The 23144-nt window shown below is 35.3% G+C and overlaps 1 protein-coding gene across 1 annotated transcript in view; it reads right to left on the bottom strand.

The window, feature by feature from the left end:
- Positions 1-23144, bottom strand: part of TTC13 (tetratricopeptide repeat domain 13) — a 43001-nt gene continuing 19857 nt past the window's right edge. The window contains exons 10-23 of the mRNA XM_068401599.1: positions 21185-21326; positions 19683-19857; positions 19099-19255; positions 17843-17973; positions 17413-17545; positions 16821-16913; positions 12486-12569; positions 10910-10994; positions 8493-8602; positions 6987-7122; positions 6205-6284; positions 4949-5027; positions 2928-3007; positions 1-162 (exon numbers count right to left, since the gene is read on the bottom strand). Of these exons, the coding sequence (XP_068257700.1) occupies positions 39-162; positions 2928-3007; positions 4949-5027; positions 6205-6284; positions 6987-7122; positions 8493-8602; positions 10910-10994; positions 12486-12569; positions 16821-16913; positions 17413-17545; positions 17843-17973; positions 19099-19255; positions 19683-19857; positions 21185-21326 (1609 nt within the window). The 3' untranslated portion in view covers positions 1-38. The remainder of the gene's footprint in view (positions 163-2927; positions 3008-4948; positions 5028-6204; positions 6285-6986; positions 7123-8492; positions 8603-10909; positions 10995-12485; positions 12570-16820; positions 16914-17412; positions 17546-17842; positions 17974-19098; positions 19256-19682; positions 19858-21184; positions 21327-23144) is intronic.

The raw sequence follows: 23144 nt of genomic DNA on the forward strand, positions 1-23144 counted from the left end.
TTATGAAGCAGTACCTTTTGGTCTTTTATTTGTATAAATTATACAACAACTATAGTTTTTTTTAGACAATGAGATGAGTCTGTATTTAGTACTTCAATCATCGTTCTCAGGGTTGGAAAAGTCTCTGATACTGATGGTAGGCTCTTGTAAGAAGGTGAAATACTGAAAGAGGAGAAAAAAAAGAAAATTATTTATCTTTTGCCAAGTTTTATGATTTACCTGGAAGTCAACACATTAGCTTATATTTCTCTTTGTCCCCTTCTCCAACAAATTTGGGACCTGAAGTCAAGAATCTGTTGTCCACAACCAGCTCTTGCTTCTCATGACTCCTCACTCACTATATAGAATGAAAATAATGACTACATAAAAGATCCTTTGGAACTGGTAGAAGTTAAAAGCAAAATTTTATTGCTTTAAGTCTTCAAGCCTTACTTACCTTACCCACTATTCTTCTACCACAGACAAATTAGCCACTCAGGTCAATTACCTTCATATTATTACTTCAAGTCCTTTGAGCTGTGGTGCTACAGATATTTTTTTCAGCATCAAGCACAGCCAACTTTAGCTTTTTCTCCACTCTGGCTCAATCCTTGCCCACTATACATCTCTCATTTGAGCCAGCAATACTGTTGGTGGGACTATGCTACAAAATGGTCTTGGTTGAAAATAAATTTTGGTTTTGGCAAGGTTATTTTTAACACAAATCAGTTTCCTGATCTGGTTTTCTATGGATTCCCACAAATTTCAACAGTACAACTGAGAGGGTCTGAAACACATATGTAGGGTTGAAATGGCTTAAGCTGACTTTGCTTCCAAGAGAGAAGTTCCCCTTTGGCAAAGCTATGTCTCAAAAAAAAAAAAAAAAAAAAGAGACATGAACAGAGGATTAAGAAAGAAGTTGAGTGTATAAATTGGGAGATTTACAGTAGAAAATTGTGGGAACCATAAATATTTTATATTTCCAAGACAACCAAGTCACAATATTTGTGCAGACTACTTTTAAATAAAAAACACAACTTGTTACACAGTAGTTTAAAAATGTCACTCCTTCATAAATGCTGAATTTCACTGCATTTACGTGTAGATTTTTAGCCTGAGTCTGACAAAGATGTCCTTGAGTCTTCTTAATAGCCTTCATTTAGGAAGAGATTTTATAGTCTAGTGAAATTCACCAAGCTGAGAACTACTGATAATGAAGTTAAACAATACTAATCAGTATGAGACATTCGGCACCAACAGCAGCTGCAGAGTTCCTCAGGCTCTCAGAATAACTCAGGTTGCACCAGACTTCAGGAGGTCTGTGCTCTAACATCCTGCTCAAAGCAAGGTCAATTACAAAGTCAGACAAGGGTGTCAGGGGCTTTATCCTGTCAGGTCTTGAAAATCTCCAGGAATGGAGATTGCACGGCCTCTCTGAGCAGCCTGCTCCACTGCTTGACTACCGTCAGTGTGAAAAGATTATGCTCAGTCTGAACCTTGTTTCAGCTCATGCATGTTGCCTTTTGTCCTCCCACCAAACACTGCTGGCTCCATTTTCTTAACACTCACAGGTACTGCAAAGCTGCTGTTAGGTCAAAGCCTTCACTTCTCCAGGCTGAACAAGCCCAATTCACTCCTGTTAAGGCATGTGCTCCAGCCCCCTGACCATCTTGGTGGTCCTCTACTGAATTTGCTCTAGTTTATCATAGTCTTTATTGCAGCTGCCCCCAAATTGGAGGCAGTATTCTAGGTGTGGCCTGAAGTGCTGAGTACCCCTAAATCTGGTTATCCAAACAACTTTTTACCTATCTAGCTGTCCATTTGCCCAGACCATAGCGTGCTATCTTGGTATGAGAGTATTGTGGGAGTCCTTGCTGAAGTAAAACTAAACAACAACAATTGCTCTCTTCTCATCCCCAAATCTAGTTGTTTTATCACAGAAATCAATCATATTGGGTCATCACACAACATTTGGTAAACCCAAGTTGACTGTCCCCAGTCACCTTCTCCTTCATTTACCCTGAAATGTTTTCCTAGAGGACTCACTTCATGACTTTCCCAGGGACCAAAGTGAGACTGACCAGCCTATACTTTCCCTGGGTTGTCCTTCTGGCCTTCTTGAAGACCGATGCAAGATCTCCTTTCCTGTAGTCACCAAGAATGTCCCCTGATGTGCACAACCTTCAGAGATTATAGATGGCCTTTGTAAGGACACTGGCCAGTTCTCTCAGCATCCTTTAAGTGTCTTGACCCTGACTTGAAGGATACTAAAACTGATTTTGTCTCTGGCTTGATTTTTAGATTTTGTATTGGGGAACAACCACTAAGGGACAAATCAAATGCACCAGATTCATAATATTGACAAGGAATTAATGTGTTCAGTATTCAAAAACCAATTAAAATGAAAATCAAAATTTTAAAGCATTATACAAAAGTCATGCAGTTATACTAAGTAATATAATTTTGTATATTCAAAACTGCCATCTACTTTGAAAATACTTATTTTCCAAATTAAAATAGCACTAAAGGATAAATAAATGACTTTTGATAATTTGAAGAGATCCACAAGAATAGGAAAAAAACCCACCAATTTAAAAATTTTCCCCTGCTTTGTTCACTCAATTGCCAGATTTACTAATGATAAAAAATAACAAAAAGGCAAATTTGACTGCTGGACAAAATGAAAAATATTAACCCAAATAATTTTCTCAGTGGATAACACTCACTTAACTGAATGTCTAGACTACTAACTACTCTGTTAGACTAGAAATAAACTACTGTGTTTGTAAATTCAAATCTCATCAATTCCTAAAGACTGTTAAAAATACACTGAATCATTTATTAAACTTGTAATTTCTAAGTAACACTTTTTAGTATAGGTTTAAATTTTACATATAAAGTATTTCATATTTTATTTTCCCACCCCCCATCTGAACAAAAATATTTACCTTTTTAGATTCATCCAGCTCCTTGCTATTTTGCTAAAAGCTTCAGACCCTGGTGCTGTCATTGCTTCAAAATCCACCAGCTGAAAATGCAACAAAATAAAAAAGATCTTAAGAAACTAGAGATGTTTTAAGTTCTCTAATTTCAGGAAGTTAATCCTCAAATATTCTTAACATATTCTTAACTTTAAAAACATATCCTTCCTTTTGAGAAAAAATCCAGTTATTTTTTTATCTCTTAACAAGATATTTATACTAATGAGTCAGAGCCAGAAAATACTGTCTTCAGCCCTTTATTACAATGTCCAAATAAAATGGGGATATTTCTCATTTCTACATACTGTATTCTGCAAAATATTGTATCATGATTGGTAGATTTATATTGGACTTTCCAGGCATTCTGTATTACTTCTTTCCACAGCGGGTTTTCAGACAAGTTTGACTACATATAGGTAAGAACTCTGTGCAACTTCCTATCTACAGCTGAAAATAAGTTTTCAGCAAAACAATGTTCAGTCAAAAACATTGGCTCACTAGTACTGAAACATTTACGCTGACACGTTTGTGGTTCGGTGAACTTTGGCTGAATTCAAGGAAGGGTTCTGAGAGCATGCTACTTATATGCTTGGTAAGACAGGAGAAAGCTTACTAACTAGTCTCTGCCCAGACTACTTTGTCCCTCATCACCAGTTTGGAAGTGAGCATGCCTGCCAGGCACTAAAACTCTGTGGGTTTGCACACCCCACCACAACCAATACTGGAAGCTACAATGGCCATGGCTACTGACTGATCCGCCAGGCAATAATAGGACTCTTGACTGCTGGGCATCTTTGTCTTCAGAGCAGTCTCATAATGCATGCTGTCATAAGCTTGGGACCAGAAATACCCTTCTAAGGAATGCAGCAAAAAAAAAAAAAAAAAAAAAATCCCAGTTTCATTCAATTGGGAAAAACAACTTCTTCCAGCTGGTGAAAACAGGGAAAACCCTCAAATGTAAAAAAGGACCCAAAGCTTCCTGTAAGTCAGAAATCCTGCTTTTTAGTAATCCTGAAACTCCGCTTGTCTGCATAAAATCAGTCAGCAAAATGCACTACCCTATTAAGTCCTAAGAAGATGCAGAAGAAAACCCAGGTAAGTCTTTTACGTTAGCTTGAACTCCCACAGAAGGGTGAAGATACCAGCTTAATGACCTACTGAAAAGGAAGCTTTCTTGCTACTAAGCAAGTGCAGTTTGCTCTTAAAAGCTACTAGGAGTTCATTGTATTGAAAGGACAAACTTCATTGTTTTCAGGGCCTTCTAGAACAAAAGGGAAAGTCGTTCTTTTTTCAGTTATCCACACAGGATATTTTCTTCAACAACTTTGATTCTCACTGGAATTTCACTGATTCTTTTGACAGTACATTAAAGGGACAGAGGTGCTGTCACTCCTTTCATGCTGAAAAGGTAACACAGCTAACAGACCAATAGTTGAATAAAGAAAGGGAAACTCTTTATTGAGCAAGGTGGTATAACATTCAAATGTAGTCACTTAAAAACTAGGACTTATTTTAAATTAAGCGGAATACAGAGGGGAAGGAGAAATCAAGAGAAGTTGCAAATACCTTTCTGTTTACCAAGCCCTAAATGCTCTGGAATAGCTTGAGAGCAAAGACAAAGTTTCTGCTGTGTGCCAGACGAGTCACTAATTCTGCCCAAGTTTTCTCAGAACCCTCCTCAAAGAAAGCTGGAAAGAGCAGCTCAACACACTAGAAATGCTTCAGTTACAAATACGTAATTACTGTGGGACACACACTACTACAATTTGACTAATCAGAATTGCTGCACATACTCTCTCTAAATCTCACCTGCTGTCAGAACAGCAATGAAATTTTCAAAACTCTCAGGCTGCAAGACACCACAGTATGCAGCTAACCCATCTCCAGTAAACAAGCATGCAACTTCTGTTCATTCTTACAGCTCCTTCCTCACATTTATAAGTATTACTTCCTCCATCAAGGCTGAACCAGTGTATTTTGATACTTGCCTTTCCTTTAGGGATTTTTCCTGATACTTCTTTTCCACTTGCCATTAGTGCTCCCATGATCACTGAATAAGCTATCACACTAAAAAAAAAAAAAAAAAAAAAAAGAAAACCAACAAAGTACAGTGAAAGTCTTTCCATAACGCTATTTTAGACTACAAAACAAACAGAACATAGTACTGTTTCACAGAAGGCTAGTAAAAATTACTGTGCTAGTTACTTTATTTTAGAAGTAAAACCAAGCATGAAACATTCAAAAAGTGAAGACACTGTTACTTTCCAACACCAGTGGAATGAAGTTATGATCTTGTGAAGTTTAACTACTGAAGAGCACTGTTTCTACAGTAGTCAGAATCATGATTTCAGACTTACGAGTTCATAAGACTCCATAGAACCGAAAACAAAGCAAACTCCTGTTCCCAAGAAGTGTAGCTGTAGAGTTTATGAACTCTACTGCAACAGAGCTGGACGCATTGTAAAGCTGTTCAGTTACTTAGCTTTTTTTTTTTTCTAAAACTAACTTTTTTTTTTAATTGTAAAGCTCAGACAGAATTTCTGTTAATTTTTACATTCTGTAAGATAAAGGCAAAGTCCGATTATAAAAATGAAGTCTCGGGATTTTTAAAATTGTAGTTTTTACTGAACTGTGTTTAATAATAAGCTTAAAGATCTTCAGTGCTTTGTGGAATGGAGATTCATAATAGTCTTAAGATGTAGCCAGGTTTGAATTAAACTAGAATTTCAGTTGAAGAGATCTGTGACGTATGGGACTTTATTCTAGGATTACATTTGGTGACCCTAACAGTTGCAATAAATTACTAGATTAATATTTTAACTTATTTTAATAAAATGCACTATCTCAAAGTATATTTCATCTTAAATACATGTTTTGGCAAAGCTTCCTGAGTGAAATTACAGTGGTGTAACATAATATGGATTAGGAACCCAAGCATTACAATTTAAAAATGCCACTTTTCAATCTGTGAGCTGACGTCTATAAATACAGACTACTCATAATTTTAGGTATACACGCAGCTATGAATAGTTACCATCAGCAATTACAAACTAGCTTTTAAAACAGTACTAAGTCAGTACCCACTGTCATGGCAGCACAAAATAAGAGACTGTGCAGGACACACAGCTCAATCCAGAGCTTTTTTAGCTTTTTTTATTTTAAAAAATATATTAAGATACTGCAACACATGGACATTTTACAGTGTGCATCCAAGATAACAGACATGATAAAGACAATCACTAACCTAGATCCTCTTGAAAGGGGCATTAAATTATAGAAGTAATAAACTAATGACAGGATCAAGTTGCAAACAGCATCTACTTCCTAAACAAGAGGGGAAAAAAAAAGGGAATTAAAGATAATTTAATAGCCAGGTAATACCATATAAAGGAACATATTGAAAAGTCTTACGTACTGTGATTATTTTTTTTAAAGAATTATTTCTAATATGAAAAATGTCAAGCTGAGAAGTTGAAGTCTGATTAACAGATGTTTAAGCAAATTATTTTGTTATATCTTTCAAATTTAGGTGAAACGGTTCATCTGCCCTGTGTTAAAGGACGAAAAATGGAAAGCACAAGCTCAGATGTAGTTAGATTCTCATTGCAATATAAATCAACACAAACACAATTCTAGTGCTTCTCATGACTCATGTTACTTCTTGTCTTATATGTAGCCACCATGAGCCAAATCCTAAGCAGTGCTTATAAGGATGATGAAACAATGAACCTGTGTTCATTGAGAAAGAAAATAAGGGGCTGGGGCGGGAAGGAATACACTGTGATATTGAGACCTTGTCTGTAGTCCCTCCATTACTGCAGCAAAGCATAGCAAATTTTAAAGTAACAGACAGAATTATGGCAACTTCTTATGGTATTTGTCGTAATTGGGTTTAAGCAAGCACTCAATTTTATTACTTAAGATCTCTGTCAAAAATTTATTAGAACAGTGACTGTTAAAGAGAAGGTATAAAAACATAATAGAATTTTATCAAGGAATTCATCATTTCTGTTAGAACAGCCTTACCCCCAGCTCTGCAGACAGAATTAGAATTTTTCCTTTAGCTGTTAGATCCTTATATAGCGCATCTATTTCTGCATGATACAGTTGTGTTCTCTCTTCTGTTGTCTGAGTTTCTACTGAAAATAATATGTTCCCCACTCTATCAAGTAGATGAAACAAGAGAGGTAAGGAATTTTAACAGAACTTGACGCATCATCTAATATCCAGGGTAAGTTACAAATGTACTAGAGTTAAATCATAACCTTTTTCCTATCATTTTTCGTTAAGCATTACCCCCCTTCTAGTTAAAAAAAAAATTTTTAAAAAATCACTGAATTAGAAATGTTTTGTCACATTGTAAGTTTGTCTGAAAGAACACTAAGATTGCTGTCTCATCACAGATGAAGTATTTCCATCGAAGAATACCTGACAAGCATTAGTGTTTCACTTAAAGTGTATGTAAAAAAATAAAAAATATGAAATTTTAAAATATCTTCATGGGCTTGAGATTTTTGTATAGGATGTAAAGCATAGTTTTGTTAACTTTTAAACTAACAAAATGGAATTGTTTTGGTATAAAAACATAGTTACAAACTATGGATCAAAACAGACTGACGGATATAGAATAAAGTTTGTGCAGAACAAAGTTAGACCATTTTACTGACACCAAATTATTTTCCTCAAAACAGTGAGGCTGTATATTTAATGCCATTTCACTGTATATAGGCATATGATTAGAACATAAAATTAAAAAACCAAGAGATACGTTAACATTTTAGAAGAGAAATTTGGCTTCCATGCCACTCATTGGAAGCACACAAGTTTTCGGAAAAATTCCAATGCATAGAATTTTAAATCCCGTAAGCCAAAGTTTTTAGTTAGTAGTAGGACAGAGCTTCTGAGCATCAGATTAATGCTCATTCTTCAGAAAGGAGCCAGTATCCATATAGTGAGAAATTTACTATCTCACCCAAAGAGTGGTGCAAAGCCTCCTGGATTGTATCCTCGTACATTCAGGTACTATCTAAATTGGCATTTGCAGATAGAAGGTCTGCAAACATCTCAAAAATAAACATTAAAAAAGAATAGAAGAGAATCTCGTCCATTCTTAGATCATAGAAATTTCCATTCCATTCAGGACTTTTCAGTCACCACAACAGACAAGGTCTCACAACAAGAAATGTATTTTGATATTTGACAATCTCAAGACTGAGATTTTTGAGATTTTTCCCCTTTGGGTATTTTATAGTCTAAATGAATAACAAAGTCTCTTTTCACTTTTGTGCTATATGGTAGAGAATAATCGCAACTGGGCCTACTCCATCAATGTTATCCATATTCCCTCTTCGTTAGGGAACACAACAAGAATCTGAAGCCCTCAGGTGAATAAATTTTTTTAGTTATTTACAAAATGCCACTAATGAAAGACAAAACCCACTTTATGCAAGTAGAAATGGCATTTGAGAAGATTAATTGCTAACACTTCATCATTACATAATGTACCCGAAACCCTGAAAGTAGCAAACATACTTATCTCCTGTTATTGTAATTGTGAATCCATCATATTCTTTCCCTTGATCCTTGAGGCTGGGGACTTTTGTGTTCACAGTAAACCCATCTCTTGTTTTGCTGTTAAACTGCTTTCAAAAGAAAAAAAAAAAAGTAATATTAGAGTGAACAGAGACAGACTGCCTAGCTATTGTTTTGAAACACCTAACATACATGGAATAGAAATGAAAATGGACAAACTGAGGGAACAGGACAGAGTTACTGTCAACTACATTATTTAATTTATCCTTTATTTCCTACTGAATGGAAATCATAAATATTGAATAAGGCATACCGACATTCAACCTTATATAGTGAATATAAAGCGGCACTGTTTATGAAAAGCAACTGTGCAAAGCAGTTTGAGCTGCACAGATTTCTCCTCAAGTTGCATGTTGATAACAACATTTTGGTAGAACAATGCAAATGCAAAACCAGGAATTTGAGAGCCTGTTTTATGTTTACACTAAGAAATAGCTGCATTAGTCTAAGTGTGGATTCCAGGATAAAGCTCACAGCAACAATTTCTTAACTGTGATCCAGTTTCAATTAATGTTTATCCTCATCAGAAGGAAAAATACCACAAAGTTTAAGAATTTTACAAAGCTACATTATTTAACTCTAATACTGTAGCCAAAGAGTTGTATAAATCAGGAAAAACTGTATTTAAGTAAAGCCAAAAGCCCAGCTTTTGACATACAACATTCCCCAGCTACCCAAATAACCAAACTACATCAATATTAGCAGACATTCATTTTATACAGGCACTATTAATGACTCTTACGTATTAGTGTTGAATGAATTACTCAGGCAATTATTTAAGATAGAACTTGTGATCCAGGATGTTTTGTTTAAAGAAAAACTGCATTTATTTTAAAGAAACAAATCTAAAAGCCTCTAATGAGAAACAGCATTCCACTTCACTACAATTTGGAATGGGATACAGGAGATTCAAGCCAGAGCAAAATGTGCAGGTTATGAAAACCAGGAAGAATATTTGCTGCCAGTTCAGACATTTATTTTGAAATAAGTCATGTATAGTCCACCATGTTTATATATTTTTATTGTTCTCTTGGAGTAACCTGTATTTTTAACTCCACTAATAGCACTTTTTCTGGCCTACAATTCAATAATAGCCATATTAGGTGCTCTGCAGGGCCCTATTTGCACTTTTGTGTGTCAGTAGGAACACTTAATTGTCTATGCACCCCAAGATCTACTACCTCTTCATCACAAGTTTTTGTTTAGGTTCAGTTAGTATTCATTTGGCGTCATCTTTCAAGGCCAAGAACAAGACAGTAATATAAAAAGGACCTCCAAAATTATGGTATGTTATTTGAAGACACTTATATTAGTAATACATATTTCAAAACCCCATAGAAAAATTTAGTACTTGAGCCATGTAGCTTCTGTAAATATATCTGTAGTGCACAAGTGAGTGAGCACTACTGCCGTGAACAAATCCAAACCCAGACAGTCTATCAGTAGAAGCAGCAACATATCTTCAGAGAGCTCTGCTCTATGGCAATCCATCAGCTTTGCAACATGGACACACCTCATAAGAAAGCAATAAGTTTGTCTCTATTTAGAATGACTGTTTCTTCCCAAATTTTATTCTATTCTAAATAAAATCATGTCCAATCCTTTAAAAAGAAATACTTTGTAACAGTGTTTCCCAAACCCACATACACATTGCTCATCCTAGATTAATGTGGGGGAGTGGGGAGGAAAGGGAGAAGACCTTTTACTTAAATGCAGCTCAAGCCTTCTTACTTAAGAGTATAAACCATTTTGCATGTCATATATCCAAAGCCTTTCTACAAAGGCCACCACCAGCAAGAAGAAAACCTGCAGGTTTCCCCACTCCTTTTCTGACAGTCTTCCAAAGCACAAGAACATAAACCAAGATTTCGATTCAGATTAGCTATCAGTCACTAAGGGCATCTATTCCCCTGTTTCCCCCTTCCAGCCCCACCACGTACTGACCTGCACCAATGAACCTAATGTAAAAAGAGCTTCCATGTTCCTAATCTTTCAGACACACATCTTCAATTTTTTTCCTTCATACCGTACAGGTATACTGTGAGCCTGTTATGGTGAATCTGACTACAAACCCTCTCGGTTGATAAGGCTGGCTTCAAAGGATTACATTCAACATTTTGTTTTCCTGTCATTTCTTTACCAATTCACAGTTAGACCAAGCCTTTCAAATATACATCACATGTCTGCATATATCAAAGGGAAGGTCATACCTTACATATGCAGATTTGAAATAACCTGAGTTAGTGTTTCCAGTTATTTATCTTAAGCTTATACACAATGGTTATATTCTGGAGAACTGGATATCTCCCAGATTACATTATTATTTTTATCATATTTTGAAGATTTCTTTAATTTACCTTCATTATGGGAAGAAGATCTTCTACTTTATGTACCTTTTCCAAAGCTTCTCGAACCTCTAATAGTCCTTTTGGATTATTAGCCCTGGAAAAGAATTAAATATGGAATTGCACTGATTGAACACATGTAGCATTTCTGGAAATCGATCTAGCTTTAACCTAATTAGCCATAGTGGAATAAGTTATTGAAAGTTATTTAATTATTTCTTTTCTGAAAATTAGTTCCTTCGTACTTGGCCACATGCTCTCCTATTCTTCAAAAAGGAATTTCCTCCTGTATCAGCTCAGCTTGGTTTTTTTTCAGCCTCAAAACTCGACTTCAAACTTCACGTTTATCTTATTCATTTGCTGTTTGCCACTCTAAAGCATTAAACAGTGTTTGCATGAGTGCCTGTAGGCACGGGGTTGTTGATGAGGAAAGATCAAAGAAGAACAGAGTTAATGTTAGAAACGTTCTTCACAAAATATATGCATCTGTGTGGCCTCGAAGGTATGTAAATACTACAGATGGAGGCACTACAGCTGGATCGTGAAGAAACCTATTGAACTAGTGCTCTAATGTTTATTCATTACTGTACACCCAGATATTAAGAACAGAATTAATTTAAAAATAACAGCAAAAATTGCTCTGGTTTAAGGTCAAATGCTGCTGGCTGACTCTGAACAAACTATCCCAAGAGAGGATAGATTTCCCAGTTACTACAGAACTTATAGTAGCTTCAGCAACTATCATAATTTTTCTAAAACTTAAACGTTTTCAACTGTTATAAGAATTTTCTGCATTTTCATTTTTTGATATTTAAGTAGCATAATGAGATTGAAAAACAGAACTCAATATTTAATAAAAGGTACCAGGCCAAAGAAAAAATTAGAGGGTTTAAAGCTAAAAGAGTTTCTTAATTTTTAACATTACCAGAACACTGTTGCCACAAATGAGCCACAGGTGGGGAAGACATTTTACTCATAAAAAACTGATAAAAGTTTGAAATAGATGCCAACATCAATTTTCAGATTACCTTTAGCCACAGTCTTTCATTCAAGATTCTACAACTGTCTTTTGTTCCAGGACAAAGTCTACCAACCCATCTACATAACAGGTGGCAAAGATTCCCTGCTCCTTTAAAACTACTCGTCAAAAACCAGTTTCAATTAAAATTACCTTCCATATCTTCTTTCCTCTTTTTTCCTCACTCCTACTATTTAATAAATTAATCTCAATATTCAGGGAAATGGTACTCTATTCTACCAGAAGGAAACCCAACATCTTTAATAAATCCTATTTTTAGAAAGAATTGAGACCCACTCATGCCAAAACTGTCGGTACAAATTCAACACCATTATTAGTTTCTAGGTATACTGTAATTCACAAATTTTTTTCCTATTAAGTTTCTTTATGTGGCAATGAATAGGATTTTGCATTTCCAATAGGAAATAAGACAATTACAGATACTAAGAAAACCAGAACTTACTAAAATTAAGAAAATATCTCTCAGACTTTCTAAAATGAATATTATGTAAATTTCAAATCAGTATTACCAGAGGAGTGAAGCAGGGGAAAAAAACCCCAGTAATTTACCCATGATAAACAAGGATCCTATCTTTGATAAAATGAAGAATTTTCTCAAAGTATTCCAGGTACCGCATGTTAATGACCTGTCCCCTACAAAGAAAATAAAAGGTTTTTTAAAGTCTTGTTTTTCAACCCAACATTCCAGGGCTAAGGCACAAATATTACTTATTAATATTTGACAGAATTTTATCGACATATGCTTTGTAAATTAAAGGAATGAACTGAGGTTTGTCTGAAGTGGTGAACTGCCCATCCCCCATTCTGAAGATAGATTCCATAGTGAACTTGCAAAAGCTCATGTATTATTAGTGGTGGTGTTCTCTGATAAACGACATTTCATGCATATTTCCCCATTTTCAGTGTGCCCATGCCCAGTAAATCTTATATAATAATTATCAATTTGTACAAGGATGTAATCTTTCTTAGACAGTTACTTACACTCATAGATATTGCAGAACTAGGAGAGAATTCTCAATCTGCACATTGATTTACTTTGAAAACCATCACTCTCCAGTTTACGTATTTGCCAATATACGTGCTGATCTGCTCTGACAGTGCACATACATTTTTCTTTATTCACCTACATCCCTCCATACTGAGGTAATTTTGCTTTTACTCCTAACAGTGACAAGTAGTAACTGTTAAACAAAAACATCAAAAAGGTGTTGTTTTTTCCCTTGGACTACTAAGGAAAAAAAATATACATTAAAAACTTGGTGGAAACCTGCTAGGATTATAACCACTCTGAGAGGAAAAATTACATACCATTATTGCATTTGTAGGAGTCCTTCCTCTTCTCCCAGTCTACAAAACAAGATTTTATAAAGCAAACGTTATCGCTCTCTGAGGAAGCAAAACCACTGTCAATCACAGGAAGGTGTGTACACTTAGCTTTTTTTCCCCACTCTAAGTGATTTTTGGCAGCTTAAGTCCCTGTCTAATGTCTCACTCGACAGTCTCACACTTTAGTAGGCCTAGTCTCAGAATAATGGCAGAATCAGTCTTTTTAAAAAACGAACAGAATTAGAACATATACACATATCTGCGCATAGGAAAGTGAGGTAGGGAAAGTGGAAGGATGAAGACATCTATATAAATAATTTGCCCTTGTTGTACGTCCCATCATTTTCCATCTGTATTAAAAAAAATAACTGTACAACAGGCAGAAGCGTGTCAGTATAAGGAACCTGATTTTCCTTTAGTGGCATCTTGGAAAATACACCCAGACCAGACCTATCATTCTGTAAGGCCATCTAGAAGAAGTAGTATAAAGAAAAGACTTTTGGTGGGTGGTCAGAAGTGATTTGTGTTTATTCCAACTTCTTCTCCTTGTTTAATAAACACTACCATCAAGAATTCAAAAGTAGTAATGTTCCAGAGAGTGTCTCAATTTTGTAACAAGAATATTTATATAATTATAAAGTATATCATTATAACATTAATGTTTACCTGATCCCAAATCCTTGTTTTGCCTATGAAAATAATTTAAGCTTTCAAAAAACATTTTCTCTACTTTAAATGAAACTTGGTAGCTTTGATCATTTAAGCCACAAAGGAGATAAGCCAAAGTCGCACTTGTCTATAGACCCATGAAGAAGTAGCGACAGCCGATATACTTGCATCTTGAGAATGTTAAGACCTGGAAGCCTATCAAACGTTGTGAAGTGCAAGATGTTTCTTATACACCTTTAACAAAAGGTCCACAAATTGACTCAAAATAAATAACAAAAGTTTTTGTTTTCTGACACTCTCCAAACATTTTGCCACTCTGTAAAAGAATCTTTAATTCAGCAGTAACTGAATGCTAGTGCCTCCATGTCAAGACTTATTTCACAGGAATCACTGAACAATAACAGACTTTAAATGCAAGGAATTCTGAGTAAAGAAAAAGGTTAACAGATATCTAATCCAAATATTTTTGCACACAGAAATTACTAGTGTACAATTTAGACCTAACAAAACCTAGAGACAAATTGAGCTCAGCATGACTAGATCTGTTACGAATACTAAAAGAACACCCAACACTATTGTTACACTTCTTATTTGACTGAACAGCTTATATCTTCGTATATTTGATAACCATGAAGGCTGCCATTTGTCAGCCTAAATAATCTACTGTTACACCTGGTTTTCAGGTAGCCATGCTATAGAAAGAATTCAGCCTTAGTCATTCAGTTATGAGAATAACTTTCAAATCATAAGCCAAATATAAAGCAATTTATGTCCTCCTGAAAAACAGTCAAAAGACCATAAAGTGATCTCAATTATCACAAAAAGGTGTTAGCTCTGTAGCCTATTAATATCTTCAATCAGCAGCCATTTTACAGTTGAGTAATGCAAGAAGATTATACAGATCTGTATAATCCATTAAGAGTAAACTGTCATTTAGAAATCATAACGGACTAGGACATGCTTCAAAAGTAACATAAATTTTTAAAAAATTACCACTTAATATATTAATTCCTTTTATCCCTCACCTCATGTGAAATCATCAGGAGGGAATCCAAAAGCAGAAACAAATCACTACGGAAAGCTGACCAATGAAAGCAGCTAATACTTGGGATGCAGAATAATCAAACAAGTGTGAGTTTCCAGAACTAAAAAGGATGCAATCACCATCCAGTACTAAAGTACGATCAACTCCTAAGGCAGTGGTATTTAGGCTGCTTCAAATCTATCGTTCCTTCCAAAAAAGTGCCAAGTCAGTAATTTTCAGAGAACCACTACCTAGCTACCAAAAAAACACGACCAAAATGCTGATGAGATCCCCAAAAGTCAAGGCTGAGCCAAAACCAAAAGGTTAGAATTAGATTCACTGTGGGCCTACCATTCTGAATGTTCATGAAGCTTATTTCAGATTTCTGTGAGATCACCAAAACAGCTGGAACAGTAAATCATGAGTTTTGCTAGCATTTTCTCATGAGAGAAAAACAAGTAAAGTACTTTGGCCAGCAAAACACGCGAGTTGCTGACACAGAGATCCTGTACAGGGACCCAGTTCCCCAGATTAAATGTTCAACGTTATTTTCAGCATGGTAATCAAGTGTTGTTACGTGAATGCCATTCTGCCAGCACAAGCCACCTAGAAATTAAGCTTTTACTCTCCCATTTAAAATAAAACCAGGAAGAAACAGATCAAGTATGGAACACATGCTTGTCTCGAAGAATAGATGGTTGTGGTTTCTGCTGCATCGTACGTGTGAGAAGACAGAAATGCAGCAACAGCAAAGACGGACAGAGCTTGGAGCCCAAATGTAACACTTGGCTTGAGGGAAGGCATAAGACTGAGCATAAGACTGCTCAAGAAGCAGCACATCCTGCAAGGCAACTACTGATCTGCACTGGAGTTTAACACTATGTTGTAACCACTCCCTAAAGCAAAGCTGAGGCTGCGAGGGTCCATTCCCTAGAGCAGAAGGAAAAGCGTGGACGAATTCTCATTAGCCTCCTTATGTGAACATTAGAATATCACTGTTTTTCTCTGCCTGAAATAATTCTTGAGAAGGCTTTGCCTCCCTTATCCACCTTTTTCCACACAGCTTCTCAAAGAAGAAAGAAACAGATACAAAAGCAGAATGACAGATCAAAGATTCAATACTTCCCATGGGGGAGGAGGTGTTATTTAACATGAAACCTGGCTACATATTTACTTACAAAAACACACTCTGCTCCTGTGATTGACAGTGATGTTGCCACATTGAGTCTCTGACACTTCTGCCACTTCAAGGGAGTTAGCACTGTCATGACTACAATGCTGAGTCTTGCAGCATGGGAGAAGATGGAACGTACAACAGTGGTTGAATCTTTTAAATTTCACCTTTGTTTGAAAGTGCAACTGTTACCTTTCACAGGTTACTTATTTTTTCATTTTTACTTTACTTCGCCCTGCTTTGAAAACAACTACAAGAACTATATTTTTCCTCTCTATTGTAAATTGGTATTAAAGCTAATAGAACAGCATTGTTTCATGACTGCTGCCACTGTCTTTGAGAAGCAGCATTTGCAAAAATTACAGCTGTGATGAACTTAATCTAATTTTTACATTTAAGGTAATTTGGGAATTAAAAACAGCATGTAAATATGCATCTTCTGGATCCTAGTTAGATCTTGCTATAACTCAGTTGTACAACTGAAATTCAGGAAAAAGAGGAAATGTCATTAGGGAAAATTTGAGGTTCACAAAACTCAAGTGTTCCATTAGAAAATGGAAAATAAATATTAAAGCAAAACGATAAGCACATATACATTCAATACTGTAATATACTGTTTTATAAACAGCTGGTAAGTTTTGGCACAATCCCTTAGCATGCTGGGGAAGGCTGTTCGGTAAAAGTCTCATACCTGATTAAGTTAATGTGATTATTGAAACCTCTGCTAAGGCTTCGGGCAGGCATTTGGTCCAACCAAAGCACTGGCTGGTCAGGGTCAGCTATCCTACAAAGACAAAGAACATTAATACTGGCACACATTCCACTCCATGTAATATTTTTAATTGAGCTTTGTTCACACACAGAATAATTTTAGGCAAAAGCTAGAATTCAGAGATCACAAAAAATAATTTTATTGAAACGCATGTACATCTTTCATAAGAAAAAAAAAAACAACTCATAAGCATTTTATGTTGCTGGAGTTTGAAACCGTTAGTTTTGCTAGCCTAAGCTGCAATGTATCCTATGGTCTTTCACAGCTTTGCCTCAACCAGAAAACGCTATTCCCAACTCTTTCCCTCTTTTAAAAAAGAAAAATGGAGTATTTTCAGAAATGCACTCTTTGTACCCAAACCATCCTTTTCTTTTATCAGAACACTTTCTAGTTACAGAGTGGTAGGAAGTATTCATTTTCTCGTCTGTGACTTCAGCCCTTTGGCTAACCGAAGCCTGCATCATTATTCCTACCAACATAGGGCTTGCTTTCTCTCTTCTTTTACCATTACCTTCGCCACTTCACAGCAATATCAAACATATCTCTCCACTGCATCAGTCTGGTTTTCCCATTCATCCGAACTTTTGAGTTTGCCCAAGTCCGCTGCACAGCTTGCATTACTTCTAGAGTGGCCAATCCCATTGCTGGGGGTGGGGGAGGAGGAGAGAGGGACAAACAACAGAAAGAGAAAACCAATTAGAGCCAAACACTCGTTTTTGTACAGATAGGGAAACTGAAGCAGGAAAGTGATGTATTCACAGGAAAAGAATTGCCAACATCAACAAAATCTGGGAGATCATGATTTCCAGTCCCCAATTTTAAACTTTTTGTCTGATTTGAAAGGCACAGAGCATAAAACTAATTTGCAGACAGAAAAGGTATAGCATTACATTATCACCACATTGAACCTCCCCCAAATTTAGAGAGCATTTTCAGTATACCTCTATGTATTCTTTTATTTGGAAGAAATCCTGGTGTCTCATACTGCATCATGGAACCCAGATGATCAGCTACACATACGAGCTCTTGCACATCAGGCTTATAGCTTTCAAAATTCTGAAATAACACATCTCTTACAGAGGAGAAAAACATGCATCAGACATAACTTGGTAACAAAAGTCATGAAAGTTGTAAAATACAGATTTGTTTGTCTTCTAATCAATACCATTTGTGTAAAAGCAGTATAAATAACACTCATTCCTCCTTCCACCCCACTGAACATACACACTACATGGCAGTTACACTCAATATCTCAAATGAAATCCTGGTCTTACTGAATTGGATGGCAGACCTTATTACTGTCACCACCAGTATTCCACCTTCAGACTTGCTCATAATAAGTGATACTAAATAAAGTTCACAGATAATACATTATCCTTCAATGTTACACTCACCCTGAGGAACTTTTAACAATAAGTAAGAAAAGAACATGTATAGAAACCGGAAGCCTCATTCTGTAACTTCTGCCGTAATTGTGTAAAAGCTTCTTGTGCTAAAAAGGTGGATTCTATTCCATATATACAAAAGCCATAAATTTTTAACTCAGCAATTTTTTACATAGAAAAAGTAAATACATGACAATGTATCCAGAAACTAGTTCATAGCAGGAGAAATTGCTATCTTTCCTTTAGCTACACATTTTTGAGGCACATTTACTCTAATAAATCCCCTGCTTTGTTGACTGAAATCACTCTCCTCCTAAAATACTGGTTATCTAAATTACTCTGGAGAATATTTTTTTCCCAGTGAAACCCAGCTGCCATTAAAAATCTATTCTAGGAAATTACACCTATAAAAAAATAAAAACTTAACACACAACAAGAAACTGTAATAAGGGTGCTACGTAACGCTACACTGAGCATCTCAAACTTTTCAACTCCTTAACATCAACTGCAAGAAAAAAAGAAATAGAATAGTTAATTAGTAAGCCCATAGAATATGAAACAACATTGTGTGACTATTATTGATTATGTGAAGACAGAAGTGAAGAAAATCATCCTAAGTTTCATTCTTCCTCTTTTACGTGCTAAACCAATGCCCATCCCTATGACTTCGAAAAGGATTTATACACTCAGTGGAATTCCACTTTCATATAGCATTAAACATTTACGCTGTTAAAATGCCTTAGAATAGTGCTTTAAAAAGTCAAACTGAAAAAACATTTGAAATAGGTTTTTAAAAAAATAAATTTACTCACTTTATATGTGGCTGTAACCCTGGCTGTTCTTCATAATTTTCTATAAGAAAGGGAAGATTTTTGGCCCAGTGGTCCTTGAAATTTCCAGGAAGATCTATATCAATATTATACTCTGTAAGAGGGGTATCCAAATGTGCATGCAAGTACCTAGAATACTCTGGAGGAAAGAAATAAAATTAAATACTGTTTGCATAATCAGCCTACTTATGTAATTACATAAAAACAAAAATCAGATTGTATGTTTGTCAGTTATCCAACATGACTTATTAAAAAGTCATTACTCTAACATAATTTAATTTTGCTATTAGCTAATTTCCAAGACAGAAATAAGTCTACTTAAACTAAGTATCACAACACTCTTTACCATTATACAGAAACGTGTATTTCATTTGTGGTCCCAGTTTTTAACTGTATGAACAAATAAGAAACAGTGTACTTTTTTTTAAACAGACATACTCAACAGTGCTCTCGAGGATGTACGATGGTTTCTTCAAAATGGGCATAACTGCAACCATGTTTGCACTTTTAGGGTTCTCGAAGGATTTAAGAAAATTTAAAAAAAAAGAAAAACAATTCCAACTTACCTCGGAGGTATTTCACTTTCAGATATTCTGGGCTGGCCTTCTGACCTGGTAGTGGATCATTTAACATAACTTTAGTCTGAGCTTTTATGCCTTCATAAAACTGCCCCATTGCAACATGGCTGAGACCTTTCATGTACTGGCATACTTCATTGTATGGTTCTAGCTGTAGACATCTCTAGGAGATTAAAGGAACAAAGCATCCATAAATCAGAAGAGAATGATTATCTTCAAACAAACTAACCTGTTTGGTCAGAAGACTGCAGGAAAAGATTTATTGTTTATTAAGATCTACTCAATCACAATTTTCTTTCAAATGATGCTGAGCACTTAAATTGCTAGCAAATACAAGGAAAAAAAAGTATTTTCAGCTTCATTAAAGGGGAGGGGGGAAGAAAAAGGAATTGCCAGTGCAAATATGCTTTTGATCACACGTTAATTGTTACGAAAATAGATCATGTTAGCTCTAATGATATTAGCACCACAGAAGTTTCAAAGTAAGTTGAATGAAATTAGACAAAACATACTCCTGACAATATTAGTAACAAGTCATTTTTGGCTAGTTCAACGTATACATCGTGCCATTTCTTCCATCCATGTCTCCACTAGTTCATGCATTAGTACACTTCATTATGTTAGTCAACTATTTACTATATGTTAAACACATAGCAAATTCATATTTAGCATTCAAAAATTAATGCTCTGATTCTTCTAGCAATTACAATGTCTTTAGAAGAGCACCTCCATCTTAAAAGTTGAAATTCCTTTTCAATTACACCAGTATCTACAAATTGTGCTATAGAAGATGAATATGTAATAATGCACATAAAGTGTTCTCCTTAGGATAAGTACATACTCATCCAGAAAGGGATGTAAGCATTTCCACATCTTATTTCACTCCTTAAGGGCATGACATATGATTAAGATATGCCTTTATCATTCAGTCTACAAAACGAGGCTGTTATTTAATGCCAATGGAGAGAGGCAAGATTTTGTTTACCTGTGGAAACATGCACATTTTTACAAGCTCAATGAATTGCAACATATTCTGAGTTTTTCAAAACAGAGAAAATACCTCAGAAAAGTTAGATAAATATTGGAACTTCGTATGCTTATATTAAGCTTAAAATTATAAAGATGACTACACTCCTTCTGTCAGATATGAAAGAAACTTTAGGTCTCACCCAAACTAGAATATTAGCAAGAGCACAATTATCAATTTAAAAAAAAAAAACAGATAAAAGATTTCAACCAGAGCTTGGTTTTATAAACTCATAGAACAGTTAGAGGAAGTATCTTCATTTTAGCAAAATTCCATTTTTAATTAAAAACTGTAAGGTTTTATACATCTTTTAAGACAGATTTCACAAAAAAAATAATTTCAGTTCAAATGCACATACACATTCAGAATGAAAAACTTTGACATTTGTCCCTTTTATTGCACTTGTTGAATACTAGTCCTTGTTAAAACATTTTAATTTCATATTTACTTAGGGTCTGCTTACCTTAAAATTCTTCAGTGCTTCATCTAAGCTACCATGATGATAAAGCATCATTCCTTTGAGCTGTAATGTCTGAACATGATTTTGATTTAGCAGCAAAGCCTTCTGGAAGCTCTCTGCAGCAGCATCGAAGTTGCCAAGCTCTCTAGGTGATTCCATAAAGTGGAAAGTGAAAAATATAGAAGATAACAGTGACAACGAAATTACTTGTTAAAAGTTGTTTTAACGTGTCCAAAGAGGATATCATTAAAGAGAAACGCAATACTAATGGAAAATTTCTTTAACAAAAGCAGTAATTCTGCAACTGTTCTTCAGTGGTAATAACAGAACAGCTGCACAGAGTTTTTCACTCCCAGAAATAGCCAGCCCAGCTTTAAACCGTGACAACTCTGAAATACAATGCCACTAGACCACAAATCTTCACAACCCTCAGTGGACATAAACCATAAAAACACATCCCTATGTTATTTCTTCAGAAACTAAAAGAAACAAAACTTCCACAGAACACATTCTTGGAAAACACTATCTATGACAGGTCTTTTTGACTTCTAAATATAAATACATTTTTCAAAATACACTAACTACTTAAATGCTGAATAAGATGAAAGCATACAGTGTTTGAAAGCTGAAACTAACTAAAAACATATTGACTGGAATTACTCCATGTGCAGGACAGCTTTTAGTAAAAATAGCCACGGAGAAACTATCATGAAAAAAATTAAAATAGAAATAGTACACAACTTATTTTTTCTTCTTTTTTTTTTAATCCAGTACACTGATTTTTTAAGTTAAAGATCATGAAATTCTTTCCACATCAAATTACATTAGATGAAATTAGATGAAATTAATCCAAACAAGAGCAACGCTAGAAAAAACAAACAAGATTTGCTAGTTTTAAATACGTTTGCCAAAAAGAATTTTTAGACAGAACAGTGATTAACCACAGGTCCTTAGTTTCAAATAAATGCACGAACACCAAAGTCACTAGATTTGAAGCAGGAATTAATAGGTAAAATGCTATAACTCATGTTGTACAGAAGGACAAATCAGACTGAGAATTTTCTACTTCCACTATAAAAAGAATTATTTAAAAGGTACTTTTAAGCATTGTATTTGAACTTATTTGATGCAGAAGAAAGAAAGCGTGAATTTAAAATACAAGATTTTAGGAAGAAAGAAGAATTTGACAGCTGAAGTTAATAGTGCCCAGGAGAAATGAGATTATTATTTCTGCATGTTTTAAGACCCGAGTGTTCATGGGAAAGTAATTCAAGACTTGTCATAGTCGGTCACTAGTTACAGTGTCCTCAGTTATTAAATAATATTCCAGTCAGCTTCTGGTCTTCTCTAACTGCTGAGCATTTAGAAGAATCAACAGTAATTGCGCTTTGTACATTAAGTTCTTTTTTTTTTAAAAAAAAAAAAAAGCGGCATATTTCTTTATATTCCTTCCCCTATTATTTCCTGAGGATCAGAGAACTTCTGGAGGCAGGGGACAGTGAGACAGAATAAAAGCAACAAATTTAAGCTGATTACGAATACTCTGATTAAGTGACTTTTGCTTTGTAGAACAACAATGCAGTGCAAAATGAGACATTTTAAGGCTTGCTTTTTTCTCTCTGTCAAAACTTCTTCAGATTAAAGTTTCTTGGGCACAGCGTAGAACAGCTGATCAACTAGACAGGCAGTCTCACATCCAAATACAAAACAAAGAAGTTAAAACATTTATTGGAAATCTAAGAAGGCAACTGCCCATCTTCCAGGCTAAATTACTGACTATTATTTAGCACCTTAAAAGTACTTACGCACCACAATAACAAGCACCACAGAAAAACTCATGAGGAAATTAGTGATTCTACATTGAGTTGAATACTGTGTCCAGTTCTGGGCCCCGCACTTCAAGAAAGATGTTGAGGTGTTGGAGCGAGTCCAGAGGAGGGCGACCAAGCTGGTGAAGGGTCTG

The sequence above is a fragment of the Nyctibius grandis genome, chromosome 1 (genome assembly GCF_013368605.1).
Source record: "Nyctibius grandis isolate bNycGra1 chromosome 1, bNycGra1.pri, whole genome shotgun sequence".
NCBI lineage: Eukaryota > Metazoa > Chordata > Aves > Nyctibiiformes > Nyctibiidae > Nyctibius > Nyctibius grandis.